We start from the raw sequence: 16,613 nt of genomic DNA on the forward strand, positions 1-16,613 counted from the left end.
CATATCGCTGTATCTCCCCATAGAGAACAGCATGCCACCATATAGCTGTATCTCCTCCATAGAGAACAAGGTGCCACCATATAGCTGTATCTCCTCCATAGAGAACAATGTGCCACCACCATATAGCTGTATCTCCCCATAGAGAACAGCATGCCACCATATAGCTGTATCTCCTCCATAGAGAACAACGTGCCACCATATAGCTGTATCTCCCCATAGAGAACAGCATGCCACCATATAGCTGTATCTCCTCCATAGAGAACAACGTGCCACCATATAGCTGTATCTCCCCATAGAGAACAGCATGCCACCATATAGCTGTATCTCCTCCATAGAGAACAGCATGCCACCATATAGCTGTATCTCCTCCATAGAGAACAACGTGCCACCATATAGCTGTATCTCCCCATAGAGAACAGCATGCCACCATTTAGCTGTATCTCCTCCATAGAGAACAGCATGCCACCATATAGCTGTATCTCCTCCATAGAGAACAACGTGCCACCACCATATAGCTGTATCTCCTCCATAGAGAACAATGTGCCACCACCATATCGCTGTATCTCCCCATAGAGAACAGCATGCCACCATATAGCTGTATCTCCTCCATAGAGAACAATGTGCCACCATATAGCTGTATCTCCTCCATAGAGAACAGCATGCCACCATATAGCTGTATCTCCTCCATAGAGAACAATGTGCCACCACCATATAGCTGTATCTCCTCCATAGAGAACAATGTGCCACAACCATATAGCTGTATCTCCCCGTAGAGAGCAGCATCCCACCATATAGCTGTATCTCCTCCATAGAGAACAATGTGCCACCATATAGCTGTATCTCCTCCATAGAGAACAATGTGCCACCATATAGCTGTATCTCCTCCATAGAGAACAATGTGCCACCACCATATCGCTGTATCTCCCCATAGAGAACAGCATGCCACCATATAGCTGTATCTCCTCCATAGAGAACAATGTGCCACCATATAGCTGTATCTCCTCCATAGAGAACAATGTGCCACCACCATATAGCTGTATCTCCCCATAGAGAACAGCATGCCACCATATAGCTGTATCTCCTCCATAGAGAACAACGTGCCACCATATAGCTGTATCTCCCCATAGAGAACAGCATGCCACCATATAGCTGTATCTCCTCCATAGAGAACAACGTGCCACCATATAGCTGTATCTCCCCATAGAGAACAGCATGCCACCATATAGCTGTATCTCCTCCATAGAGAACAGCATGCCACCATATAGCTGTATCTCCTCCATAGAGAACAACGTGCCACCATATAGCTGTATCTCCCCATAGAGAACAGCATGCCACCATTTAGCTGTATCTCCTCCATAGAGAACAGCATGCCACCATATAGCTGTATCTCCTCCATAGAGAACAACGTGCCACCATATAGCTGTATCTCCTCCATAGAGAACAGCATGCCGCCATATAGCTGTATCTCCTCCATAGAGAACAGCATGCCACCATATAGCTGTATCTCCTCCATAGAGAACAACGTGCCACCATATAGCTGTATCTCCTCCATAGAGAACAATGTGCCACCACCATATAGCTGTATCTCCTCCATAGAGAACAGCATGCCACCATATAGCTGTATCTCCTCCATAGAGAACAGCATGCCACCATATAGCTGTATCTCCTCCATAGAGAACAGCATGCCACCATATAGCTGTATCTCCTCCATAGAGAACAGCATGCCACCATATAGCTGTATCTCCTCCATAGAGAACAGTGTGCCACCATATAGCTGTATCTCCTCCATAGAGAACAGCATCCCACCATATAGCTGTATCTCCTCCATAGAGAACAGCATGCCACCATATAGAACTGTAGCTATCTATGATAGAGAACAGTGTGCCACCATATAGCTGTATCTCCTCCATAGAGAACAGCATGCCACCATATAGCTGTATCTCCTCCATAGAGAACAGCATGCCACCATATAGCTGTATCTCCTCCATAGAGAACAATGTGCCACCATATAGCTGTATCTCCTCCATAGAGAACAATGTGCCACCATATAGCTGTATCTCCTCCATAGAGAACAGCATGCCACCATATAGCTGTATCTCCTCCATAGAGAACAGCATGCCACCATATAGCTGTATCTCCTCCATAGAGAACAGCATGCCACCATATAGCTGTATCTCCTCCATAGAGAACAATGTGCCACCATATAGCTGTATCTCCTCCATAGAGAACAACGTGCCACCATATAGCTGTATCTCCTCCATAGAGAACAGCATGCCACCATATAGCTGTATCTCCTCCATAGAGAACAATGTGCCACCATATAGCTGTATCTCCTCCATAGAGAACAGCATGCCACCATATAGCTGTATCTCCTCCATAGAGAACAATGTGCCACCATATAGCTGTATCTCCTCCATAGAGAACAGCATGCCACCATATAGCTGTATCTCCTCCGTAGAGAACAATGTGCCACCTTATAGCTGTATCTCCTCCACAGAGAACAACGTGCCACCATATAGCTGTATCTCCTCCATAGAGAACAGCATGCCACCATATAGCTGTATCTCCTCCATAGAGAACAATGTGCCACCACCATATAGCTGTATCTCCTCCATAGAGAACAATGTGCCACAACCATATAGCTGTATCTCCCCGTAGAGAGCAGCATCCCACCATATAGCTGTATCTCCTCCATAGAGAACAATGTGCCACCATATAGCTGTATCTCCTCCATAGAGAACAATGTGCCACCATATAGCTGTATCTCCTCCATAGAGAACAATGTGCCACCACCATATCGCTGTATCTCCCCATAGAGAACAGCATGCCACCATATAGCTGTATCTCCTCCATAGAGAACAATGTGCCACCATATAGCTGTATCTCCTCCATAGAGAACAATGTGCCACCACCATATAGCTGTATCTCCCCATAGAGAACAGCATGCCACCATATAGCTGTATCTCCTCCATAGAGAACAACGTGCCACCATATAGCTGTATCTCCCCATAGAGAACAGCATGCCACCATATAGCTGTATCTCCTCCATAGAGAACAACGTGCCACCATATAGCTGTATCTCCCCATAGAGAACAGCATGCCACCATATAGCTGTATCTCCTCCATAGAGAACAGCATGCCACCATATAGCTGTATCTCCTCCATAGAGAACAACGTGCCACCATATAGCTGTATCTCCCCATAGAGAACAGCATGCCACCATATAGCTGTATCTCCTCCATAGAGAACAACGTGCCACCATATAGCTGTATCTCCTCCATAGAGAACAGCATGCCACCATATAGCTGTATCTCCTCCATAGAGAACAGCATGCCACCATATAGCTGTATCTCCTCCATAGAGAACAACGTGCCACCATATAGCTGTATCTCCTCCATAGAGAACAATGTGCCACCACCATATAGCTGTATCTCCTCCATAGAGAACAGCATGCCACCATATAGCTGTATCTCCTCCATAGAGAACAGCATGCCACCATATAGCTGTATCTCCTCCATAGAGAACAGCATGCCACCATATAGCTGTATCTCCTCCATAGAGAACAGCATGCCACCATTTAGCTGTATCTCCTCCATAGAGAACAGTGTGCCACCATATAGCTGTATCTCCTCCATAGAGAACAATGTGCCACCATATAGCTGTATCTCCTCCATAGAGAACAGCATGCCACCATATAGCTGTATCTCCTCCATAGAGAACAATGTGCCACCTTATAGCTGTATCTCCTCCATAGAGAACAACGTGCCACCATATAGCTGTATCTCCTCCATAGAGAACAGCATGCCACCATATAGCTGTATCTCCTCCATAGAGAACAATGTGCCACCACCATATAGCTGTATCTCCTCCATAGAGAACAATGTGCCACAACCATATAGCTGTATCTCCCCGTAGAGAGCAGCATCCCACCATATAGCTGTATCTCCTCCATAGAGAACAATGTGCCACCATATAGCTGTATCTCCTCCATAGAGAACAATGTGCCACCATATAGCTGTATCTCCTCCATAGAGAACAATGTGCCACCACCATATCGCTGTATCTCCCCATAGAGAACAGCATGCCACCATATAGCTGTATCTCCTCCATAGAGAACAATGTGCCACCATATAGCTGTATCTCCTCCATAGAGAACAATGTGCCACCACCATATAGCTGTATCTCCCCATAGAGAACAGCATGCCACCATATAGCTGTATCTCCTCCATAGAGAACAACGTGCCACCATATAGCTGTATCTCCCCATAGAGAACAGCATGCCACCATATAGCTGTATCTCCTCCATAGAGAACAACGTGCCACCATATAGCTGTATCTCCCCATAGAGAACAGCATGCCACCATATAGCTGTATCTCCTCCATAGAGAACAGCATGCCACCATATAGCTGTATCTCCTCCATAGAGAACAACGTGCCACCATATAGCTGTATCTCCCCATAGAGAACAGCATGCCACCATTTAGCTGTATCTCCTCCATAGAGAACAGCATGCCACCATATAGCTGTATCTCCTCCATAGAGAACAACGTGCCACCATATAGCTGTATCTCCTCCATAGAGAACAGCATGCCACCATATAGCTGTATCTCCTCCATAGAGAACAGCATGCCACCATATAGCTGTATCTCCTCCATAGAGAACAACGTGCCACCATATAGCTGTATCTCCTCCATAGAGAACAACGTGCCACCACCATATAGCTGTATCTCCTCCATAGAGAACAATGTGCCACCACCATATCGCTGTATCTCCCCATAGAGAACAGCATGCCACCATATAGCTGTATCTCCTCCATAGAGAACAATGTGCCACCATATAGCTGTATCTCCTCCATAGAGAACAGCATGCCACCATATAGCTGTATCTCCTCCATAGAGAACAATGTGCCACCACCATATAGCTGTATCTCCTCCATAGAGAACAATGTGCCACAACCATATAGCTGTATCTCCCCGTAGAGAGCAGCATCCCACCATATAGCTGTATCTCCTCCATAGAGAACAATGTGCCACCATATAGCTGTATCTCCTCCATAGAGAACAATGTGCCACCATATAGCTGTATCTCCTCCATAGAGAACAATGTGCCACCACCATATCGCTGTATCTCCCCATAGAGAACAGCATGCCACCATATAGCTGTATCTCCTCCATAGAGAACAATGTGCCACCATATAGCTGTATCTCCTCCATAGAGAACAATGTGCCACCACCATATAGCTGTATCTCCCCATAGAGAACAGCATGCCACCATATAGCTGTATCTCCTCCATAGAGAACAACGTGCCACCATATAGCTGTATCTCCCCATAGAGAACAGCATGCCACCATATAGCTGTATCTCCTCCATAGAGAACAACGTGCCACCATATAGCTGTATCTCCCCATAGAGAACAGCATGCCACCATATAGCTGTATCTCCTCCATAGAGAACAGCATGCCACCATATAGATGTATCTCCTCCATAGAGAACAACGTGCCACCATATAGCTGTATCTCCCCATAGAGAACAGCATGCCACCATTTAGCTGTATCTCCTCCATAGAGAACAGCATGCCACCATATAGCTGTATCTCCTCCATAGAGAACAACGTGCCACCATATAGCTGTATCTCCTCCATAGAGAACAGCATGCCGCCATATAGCTGTATCTCCTCCATAGAGAACAGCATGCCACCATATAGCTGTATCTCCTCCATAGAGAACAACGTGCCACCATATAGCTGTATCTCCTCCATAGAGAACAATGTGCCACCACCATATAGCTGTATCTCCTCCATAGAGAACAGCATGCCACCATATAGCTGTATCTCCTCCATAGAGAACAGCATGCCACCATATAGCTGTATCTCCTTCATAGAGAACAGCATGCCACCATATAGCTGTATCTCCTCCATAGAGAACAGCATGCCACCATATAGCTGTATCTCCTCCATAGAGAACAGTGTGCCACCATATAGCTGTATCTCCTCCATAGAGAACAGCATCCCACCATATAGCTGTATCTCCTCCATAGAGAACAGCATGCCACCATATAGAACTGTAGCTATCTATGATAGAGAACAGTGTGCCACCATATAGCTGTATCTCCTCCATAGAGAACAGCATGCCACCATATAGCTGTATCTCTCTCATTGAGAACAGCATGCCACCATATAGCTGTATCTCCTCCATAGAGAACAATGTGCCACCATATAGCTGTATCTCCTCCATAGAGAACAATGTGCCACCATATAGCTGTATCTCCTCCATAGAGAACAGCATGCCACCATATAGCTGTATCTCCTCCATAGAGAACAGCATGCCACCATATAGCTGTATCTCCTCCATAGAGAACAGCATGCCACCATATAGCTGTATCTCCTCCATAGAGAACAATGTGCCACCATATAGCTGTATCTCCTCCATAGAGAACAACGTGCCACCATATAGCTGTATCTCCTCCATAGAGAACAGCATGCCACCATATAGCTGTATCTCCTCCATAGAGAACAATGTGCCACCATATAGCTGTATCTCCTCCATAGAGAACAGCATGCCACCATATAGCTGTATCTCCTCCATAGAGAACAATGTGCCACCATATAGCTGTATCTCCTCCATAGAGAACAGCATGCCACCATATAGCTGTATCTCCTCCATAGAGAACAATGTGCCACCTTATAGCTGTATCTCCTCCACAGAGAACAACGTGCCACCATATAGCTGTATCTCCTCCATAGAGAACAGCATGCCACCATATAGCTGTATCTCCTCCATAGAGAACAATGTGCCACCACCATATAGCTGTATCTCCTCCATAGAGAACAATGTGCCACAACCATATAGCTGTATCTCCCCGTAGAGAGCAGCATCCCACCATATAGCTGTATCTCCTCCATAGAGAACAATGTGCCACCATATAGCTGTATCTCCTCCATAGAGAACAATGTGCCACCATATAGCTGTATCTCCTCCATAGAGAACAATGTGCCACCACCATATCGCTGTATCTCCCCATAGAGAACAGCATGCCACCATATAGCTGTATCTCCTCCATAGAGAACAATGTGCCACCATATAGCTGTATCTCCTCCATAGAGAACAATGTGCCACCACCATATAGCTGTATCTCCCCATAGAGAACAGCATGCCACCATATAGCTGTATCTCCTCCATAGAGAACAACGTGCCACCATATAGCTGTATCTCCCCATAGAGAACAGCATGCCACCATATAGCTGTATCTCCTCCATAGAGAACAACGTGCCACCATATAGCTGTATCTCCCCATAGAGAACAGCATGCCACCATATAGCTGTATCTCCTCCATAGAGAACAGCATGCCACCATATAGCTGTATCTCCTCCATAGAGAACAACGTGCCACCATATAGCTGTATCTCCCCATAGAGAACAGCATGCCACCATTTAGCTGTATCTCCTCCATAGAGAACAGCATGCCACCATATAGCTGTATCTCCTCCATAGAGAACAACGTGCCACCATATAGCTGTATCTCCTCCATAGAGAACAGCATGCCACCATATAGCTGTATCTCCTCCATAGAGAACAGCATGCCACCATATAGCTGTATCTCCTCCATAGAGAACAACGTGCCACCATATAGCTGTATCTCCTCCATAGAGAACAATGTGCCACCACCATATAGCTGTATCTCCTCCATAGAGAACAGCATGCCACCATATAGCTGTATCTCCTCCATAGAGAACAGCATGCCACCATATAGCTGTATCTCCTCCATAGAGAACAGCATGCCACCATATAGCTGTATCTCCTCCATAGAGAACAGCATGCCACCATATAGCTGTATCTCCTCCATAGAGAACAGTGTGCCACCATATAGCTGTATCTCCTCCATAGAGAACAATGTGCCACCATATAGCTGTATCTCCTCCATAGAGAACAGCATGCCACCATATAGCTGTATCTCCTCCATAGAGAACAATGTGCCACCTTATAGCTGTATCTCCTCCATAGAGAACAACGTGCCACCATATAGCTGTATCTCCTCCGTAGAGAACAGCATGCCACCATATAGCTGTATCTCCTCCATAGAGAACAATGTGCCACCACCATATAGCTGTATCTCCTCCATAGAGAACAATGTGCCACAACCATATAGCTGTATCTCCCCGTAGAGAGCAGCATCCCACCATATAGCTGTATCTCCTCCATAGAGAACAATGTGCCACCATATAGCTGTATCTCCTCCATAGAGAACAATGTGCCACCATATAGCTGTATCTCCTCCATAGAGAACAATGTGCCACCACCATATCGCTGTATCTCCCCATAGAGAACAGCATGCCACCATATAGCTGTATCTCCTCCATAGAGAACAATGTGCCACCATATAGCTGTATCTCCTCCATAGAGAACAATGTGCCACCACCATATAGCTGTATCTCCCCATAGAGAACAGCATGCCACCATATAGCTGTATCTCCTCCATAGAGAACAACGTGCCACCATATAGCTGTATCTCCCCATAGAGAACAGCATGCCACCATATAGCTGTATCTCCTCCATAGAGAACAACGTGCCACCATATAGCTGTATCTCCCCATAGAGAACAGCATGCCACCATATAGCTGTATCTCCTCCATAGAGAACAGCATGCCACCATATAGCTGTATCTCCTCCATAGAGAACAACGTGCCACCATATAGCTGTATCTCCCCATAGAGAACAGCATGCCACCATTTAGCTGTATCTCCTCCATAGAGAACAGCATGCCACCATATAGCTGTATCTCCTCCATAGAGAACAACGTGCCACCATATAGCTGTATCTCCTCCATAGAGAACAGCATGCCACCATATAGCTGTATCTCCTCCATAGAGAACAGCATGCCACCATATAGCTGTATCTCCTCCATAGAGAACAACGTGCCACCATATAGCTGTATCTCCTCCATAGAGAACAACGTGCCACCACCATATAGCTGTATCTCCTCCATAGAGAACAATGTGCCACCACCATATCGCTGTATCTCCCCATAGAGAACAGCATGCCACCATATAGCTGTATCTCCTCCATAGAGAACAATGTGCCACCATATAGCTGTATCTCCTCCATAGAGAACAGCATGCCACCATATAGCTGTATCTCCTCCATAGAGAACAATGTGCCACCACCATATAGCTGTATCTCCTCCATAGAGAACAATGTGCCACAACCATATAGCTGTATCTCCCCGTAGAGAGCAGCATCCCACCATATAGCTGTATCTCCTCCATAGAGAACAATGTGCCACCATATAGCTGTATCTCCTCCATAGAGAACAATGTGCCACCATATAGCTGTATCTCCTCCATAGAGAACAATGTGCCACCACCATATCGCTGTATCTCCCCATAGAGAACAGCATGCCACCATATAGCTGTATCTCCTCCATAGAGAACAATGTGCCACCATATAGCTGTATCTCCTCCATAGAGAACAATGTGCCACCACCATATAGCTGTATCTCCCCATAGAGAACAGCATGCCACCATATAGCTGTATCTCCTCCATAGAGAACAACGTGCCACCATATAGCTGTATCTCCCCATAGAGAACAGCATGCCACCATATAGCTGTATCTCCTCCATAGAGAACAACGTGCCACCATATAGCTGTATCTCCCCATAGAGAACAGCATGCCACCATATAGCTGTATCTCCTCCATAGAGAACAGCATGCCACCATATAGCTGTATCTCCTCCATAGAGAACAACGTGCCACCATATAGCTGTATCTCCCCATAGAGAACAGCATGCCACCATTTAGCTGTATCTCCTCCATAGAGAACAGCATGCCACCATATAGCTGTATCTCCTCCATAGAGAACAACGTGCCACCATATAGCTGTATCTCCTCCATAGAGAACAGCATGCCGCCATATAGCTGTATCTCCTCCATAGAGAACAGCATGCCACCATATAGCTGTATCTCCTCCATAGAGAACAACGTGCCACCATATAGCTGTATCTCCTCCATAGAGAACAATGTGCCACCACCATATAGCTGTATCTCCTCCATAGAGAACAGCATGCCACCATATAGCTGTATCTCCTCCATAGAGAACAGCATGCCACCATATAGCTGTATCTCCTCCATAGAGAACAGCATGCCACCATATAGCTGTATCTCCTCCATAGAGAACAGCATGCCACCATATAGCTGTATCTCCTCCATAGAGAACAGTGTGCCACCATATAGCTGTATCTCCTCCATAGAGAACAGCATCCCACCATATAGCTGTATCTCCTCCATAGAGAACAGCATGCCACCATATAGAACTGTAGCTATCTATGATAGAGAACAGTGTGCCACCATATAGCTGTATCTCCTCCATAGAGAACAGCATGCCACCATATAGCTGTATCTCTCTCATTGAGAACAGCATGCCACCATATAGCTGTATCTCCTCCATAGAGAACAATGTGCCACCATATAGCTGTATCTCCTCCATAGAGAACAATGTGCCACCATATAGCTGTATCTCCTCCATAGAGAACAGCATGCCACCATATAGCTGTATCTCCTCCATAGAGAACAGCATGCCACCATATAGCTGTATCTCCTCCATAGAGAACAGCATGCCACCATATAGCTGTATCTCCTCCATAGAGAACAATGTGCCACCATATAGCTGTATCTCCTCCATAGAGAACAACGTGCCACCATATAGCTGTATCTCCTCCATAGAGAACAATGTGCCACCATATAGCTGTATCTCCTCCATAGAGAACAGCATGCCACCATATAGCTGTATCTCCTCCATAGAGAACAATGTGCCACCATATAGCTGTATCTCCTCCATAGAGAACAGCATGCCACCATATAGCTGTATCTCCTCCATAGAGAACAATGTGCCACCTTATAGCTGTATCTCCTCCACAGAGAACAACGTGCCACCATATAGCTGTATCTCCTCCATAGAGAACAGCATGCCACCATATAGCTGTATCTCCTCCATAGAGAACAATGTGCCACCACCATATAGCTGTATCTCCTCCATAGAGAACAATGTGCCACAACCATATAGCTGTATCTCCCCGTAGAGAGCAGCATCCCACCATATAGCTGTATCTCCTCCATAGAGAACAATGTGCCACCATATAGCTGTATCTCCTCCATAGAGAACAATGTGCCACCATATAGCTGTATCTCCTCCATAGAGAACAATGTGCCACCACCATATCGCTGTATCTCCCCATAGAGAACAGCATGCCACCATATAGCTGTATCTCCTCCATAGAGAACAATGTGCCACCATATAGCTGTATCTCCTCCATAGAGAACAATGTGCCACCACCATATAGCTGTATCTCCCCATAGAGAACAGCATGCCACCATATAGCTGTATCTCCTCCATAGAGAACAACGTGCCACCATATAGCTGTATCTCCCCATAGAGAACAGCATGCCACCATATAGCTGTATCTCCTCCATAGAGAACAACGTGCCACCATATAGCTGTATCTCCCCATAGAGAACAGCATGCCACCATATAGCTGTATCTCCTCCATAGAGAACAGCATGCCACCATATAGCTGTATCTCCTCCATAGAGAACAACGTGCCACCATATAGCTGTATCTCCCCATAGAGAACAGCATGCCACCATTTAGCTGTATCTCCTCCATAGAGAACAGCATGCCACCATATAGCTGTATCTCCTCCATAGAGAACAACGTGCCACCATATAGCTGTATCTCCTCCATAGAGAACAGCATGCCACCATATAGCTGTATCTCCTCCATAGAGAACAGCATGCCACCATATAGCTGTATCTCCTCCATAGAGAACAACGTGCCACCATATAGCTGTATCTCCTCCATAGAGAACAATGTGCCACCACCATATAGCTGTATCTCCTCCATAGAGAACAGCATGCCACCATATAGCTGTATCTCCTCCATAGAGAACAGCATGCCACCATATAGCTGTATCTCCTCCATAGAGAACAGCATGCCACCATATAGCTGTATCTCCTCCATAGAGAACAGCATGCCACCATATAGCTGTATCTCCTCCATAGAGAACAGTGTGCCACCATATAGCTGTATCTCCTCCATAGAGAACAGCATCCCACCATATAGCTGTATCTCCTCCATAGAGAACAGCATGCCACCATATAGCTGTATCTCCTCCATAGAGAACAGCATGCCACCATATAGCTGTATCTCCTCCATAGAGAACAGTGTGCCACCATATAGCTGTATCTCCTCCATAGAGAACAGCATCCCACCATATAGCTGTATCTCCTCCATAGAGAACAGCATGCCACCATATAGCTGTATCTCCTCCATAGAGAACAGCATGCCACCATATAGCTGTATCTCCTCCATAGAGAACAGCATGCCACCATATAGCTGTATCTCCTCCATAGAGAACAGCATGCCACCATATAGCTGTATCTCCTCCATAGAGAACAGCATGCCACCATATAGAACTGTAGCTATCTATGATAGAGAAATGGTCACAATGTATATGTAAAAGCAATAATTGATGATATTTCTCTGTCTGCTTTTGTATGTTCTGTATAAAATTGTACAAGGTACCGATTTGTGATGTTTTCTTTCTTGATCATGTGACATATGCTATTATAGAAGCCAGGTGTGTGTGCCGACTATTTACAGTGAGGAAAGGCCTAAGGCCGGGAATGTTTGTGTTTTATTTTTATCTTTCATTTATGCACTTGATTGATTTTTGGGGCACCGTGATGTTCTAATAAACATATTTATGTAACTTTCAAGCCTCAGTTTTGGATGTATTCCCTTTTTCAACAGTGTGCTGGTCGAAATCTCTTTCAGTGTTCTTACTTTGAGTCCTACGCACCTGGAACCGATACTAATCAGTAGAAAGGACCTTAGAAGAGCGCAGACGGCTTCTCATCACTTCTGTTAGAGAAGGAAAATCCCGACACAATTTCCCAATTGTTTGCTCTCTTTTCATAGTCTTTCATAAAGCCCCCCATAAAAGTCAGATGTCAGTGGCCCAGTCCTTTATCTCTATTCTAAACGGTAAATTAGCTGCGACGGAAAGCCGCTATATTCTATTGTGGACCGTAGCTCTAACTGTTTCCCCTGTCAGCGTGCGGTGGTCAGTGTGGATTTATGACCATCGGCTACACGTCTCCCTTTCAGCGACCGGGAGAATGGCGAGAGTGCGGGGAAGCCGCGGCTGAGTAGGGACGGCACACGATGCAGGGAACCCCCCACTCCCTCCTATTGTGAAGGGGCCTCGCGCACCTTTGAACTGGGAATCAAACGGTACCAGCTCTTCATCAAAAAGAGTCCTCTTTCCATTGCTGCTTTAAAGGGAAAAGAAAAGCTTTCTGCGTTATTTATTACGAGGGGAAACAAAACCGGGCTGACAGCAGAACCTCACAATGCAAAGCGGCGATGGGGACAGGAGCATCTGATCTGAGGAGGGAGGCTTTGATTTCCTCTGTTGTCTGTTGGCTGCCGTCTCTTTGTACCAGGGAAGATGTCCAGCCATGTTGTGGACAATCAGCCCCGTGGCGCTAGGTAAGGGGCACCAGTGCAGGCTGCTGCTGGGCGGGAGGGAGGCTGGGAATCAAATCAAATCAAATCAAATTTATTTATATAGCCCTTCGTACATCAGCTGATATCTCAAAGTGCTGTACAGAAACCCAGCCTAAAACCCCAAACAGCAAGCAATGCAGGTGTAGAAGCACGGTGGCTAGGAAAAACTCCCTAGAAAGGCCAAAACCTAGGAAGAAACCTAGAGAGGAACCAGGCTATGTGGGGTGGCCAGTTCTCTTCTGGCTGTGCCGGGTGGAGATTATAACAGAACATGGCCAAGATGTTCAAATGTTCATAAATGACCAGCATGGTCGAATAATAATAAGGCAGAACAGTTGAAACTGGAGCAGCAGCACAGTCAGGTGGAAGTTGAAACTGGAACAGCAGCATGGCCAGGTGGACTGGGGACAGCAAGGAGTCATCATGTCAGGTAGTCCTGGGGCATGGTTCTAGGGCTCAGGTCCTCCGAGAGAGAGAAAGAAAGAGAGAAGGAGAGAATTAGAGAACGCACACTTAGATTCACACAGGACACCGAATAGGACAGGAGAAGTACTCCAGATATAACAAACTGACCCCAGCCCCCCGACACATAAACTACTGCAGCATAAATACACCCCCGGACAGGGCCAAACAGGAAGGATATAACCCCACCCACTTTGCCAAAGCACAGCCCCCACACCACTAGAGGGATATCTTCAACCACCAACTTACCATCCTGAGACAAGGCTGAGTATAGCCCACAAAGATCTCCGCCACGGCACAACCCAAGGGGGGGGCGCCAACCCAGACAGGATGACCACAACAGTGAATCAACCCACTCACTCAGGTGAAGGAGGCGGGGAGGGAGGCTGGGAAGGAGGCGGGAGGGAGGCTGGGAAGGAGGTGGGGAGGGAGGCTGGGAAGGATGCTGTGAAAGGCCCATATGGGACAGGCAGAGATCATTACTTACCTCTGACTGGAGAGATGGGGGGAAGGACGGACCAGCGGTGTGATGTCCAGTCCTGCCTCTCCACCACCACAGGGGATGAGGTCAAACCTGACCCTAACCCTGACCCTGGTCGGGTAGTTATCTTGCACTGTGGGCTGGGGCAGGACTGCCAGGTGTCTGAGGGGAAAGCTAGGGTTGTAGGGTCTAGGTTGGGGTCCAGGGATGGGTCTGGGTAGGGTGGGAGGACATGGCCTGGCTGGGGCTCCGTGGTGGTCCAGTCAGGTGGGCAGTGTTGGGCCTGGTGAGGGAGGGGATGGTATTGAGGGTGGTGAGGGGCTGGGTTTGGGGGCTGGTGTGCTGGGGGGTCCTGTGGGGTGCAGGAGGCCAGAGCAGACAGGGACATGGAAGAGGAGCCATGCTGGGAGAGAGGAGAGCCACCCTCTGAGTCCAGGTCACTCAGATTCGCTGTAAAAATAGAAAAGGATATATGGAATAATTATCCTTCCATTTGACATGATAGGAAAGCAAGCCTTGGCTACAAATAAACATTCAAGTATGTGTACAAAATCACAGAATATTTAAGGATTTTGATCACCCACACTACCGTTCAAAAGTTTGCAAAGAAAAAGCCATATCTCAGACTGGCCAATAAAAAGAAAAGATTAACATGGGCAAAAGAACACAGACACTGGACAGAGGAACTCTGTCTAGAAGGCCAGCGTGCCAGAGTTGCCTCTTCACTGTTGACTGGTGTTTTGCGGGTACTATTTAATGAAGCTGCCAGTTGAGGACTTGTGAGGCGGCTATTTCTCAAACTAGACATTCTAATGTACTTTTCATCTTGCTCAGTTGTGCACCGGGGCCTCCCACTCCTCTTTCTACTGTATTCTGGTTAGAGCCAGTTTGCTCTGTTCTGTGAAGGGAATAGTACACAGCAGTGTACGAGATCTTCAGTTTCTTGGCAATTTCCCTTCATTTCTCAGAACAAGAATAGACTGACGAGTTTTGGAAGAAAGTTCTTTGTTTCTAGCCATTTTGAGCCTTCGAACCCACAAATGCTAATTCTCCAGATACTCAACTAGTCTAAAGAAGGCCAGTTTTATTGCTTCTTTAATCCGAACAGTTTTCACTAAAGAAGGACAGTTTTATTGCTTATTTAATCCTAACAGTTTTCAGCTGTTCTAACATAATTGCAAAAGGGTTTTCTAATGATCAATTAGCCTTTTAAAATGATCAACTTGGATTAGCTAACACAACGTGCCATTCGAACACAGTGATGGTCTCTGATAATGTAAATATTCCATTAAAAATAAGCTGTTTCCAGCTGCAACATTAATTTACATCATTAACAATGTCTACACTGTATTTCTGATAAATTCGATACTCATTTTAATGCACAAAATGTTTTGCTTTTCTAAAAAACAAAGACATTTCTAAGTGACCCCAAACTTTTGAACGGTAGTGTACAACAGTTACAGTAATTATGAATTTCTACATTTATGAAACAACTAATAGCCCATGGGGAATGCAACAGCTTTCAATACATTTCACTTCAATTGTTTCAAAGCAGCGTAGGTACAATACCACATAGAGGACTGCTCCGGCCACTACCCAGGTCTGTGCTTCGGCTGAACTGGCTGGATGGTGGGCGGCTAAAGTCTGAGAGAGAACCCTCACAGACACTAGGGATTGGAGAAACTGAGGGGTCTATGTCCTCAGGACCAGAATTGGGCTCCTGGTCTGGCCTTGGAGGGCGGAAGGCCCCTGAGGAAGCCGAAGTGCCTTCATCCATCTCTTTAACACCATCCTCTGTTTCCTTCTCTCCTTTCTGAGTATGGCCATGAGGTAGGGCTGATGATGGAGCAGGGTTGTATCCAGTCCCCTGCTGCCCAGAGTCAGTGACAGTAGAGGATGTTGGACTTGGACAGACTGAGAGCTCAGGGGAGGCTCTGCTGGGAGAGGGGGAGACTGGCACTGGTACACAGGGAACAACAACAGCTAAGCGCCTCCCTCTGGTGGTGCTGCAGTGCTGCAGGCTCCTGGAGTCTGCAATAGACAGGGTAAATACATTATTTAATTCAAGCAGATATGACCGGGGGGGGGGGGGGGTATTTTCCTCTCCTGTA

General features: G+C 46.4%; 1 protein-coding gene across 5 annotated transcripts in view; it reads right to left on the reverse strand.

Annotated features, from left to right (window-relative positions):
* LOC109896663 (endochitinase A) overlaps positions 1-16,613 on the reverse strand; it is a 71,659-nt gene that overhangs the window by 41,046 nt on the left and 14,000 nt on the right. For all 5 annotated transcript variants that reach the window (XM_031797463.1, XM_031797462.1, XM_031797464.1 and 2 more), the window contains exons 4-5: positions 16,072-16,533; positions 14,509-14,952 (exon numbers count right to left, since the gene is read on the reverse strand). In XM_031797463.1, coding sequence (XP_031653323.1) covers positions 14,509-14,952; positions 16,072-16,533 — 906 coding nt within the window. The remainder of the gene's footprint in view (positions 1-14,508; positions 14,953-16,071; positions 16,534-16,613) is intronic.

The sequence above is a fragment of the Oncorhynchus kisutch genome, linkage group LG19, assembly GCF_002021735.2.
Source record: "Oncorhynchus kisutch isolate 150728-3 linkage group LG19, Okis_V2, whole genome shotgun sequence".
In the NCBI taxonomy this organism is placed as follows: Eukaryota; Metazoa; Chordata; class Actinopteri; order Salmoniformes; family Salmonidae; genus Oncorhynchus; species Oncorhynchus kisutch.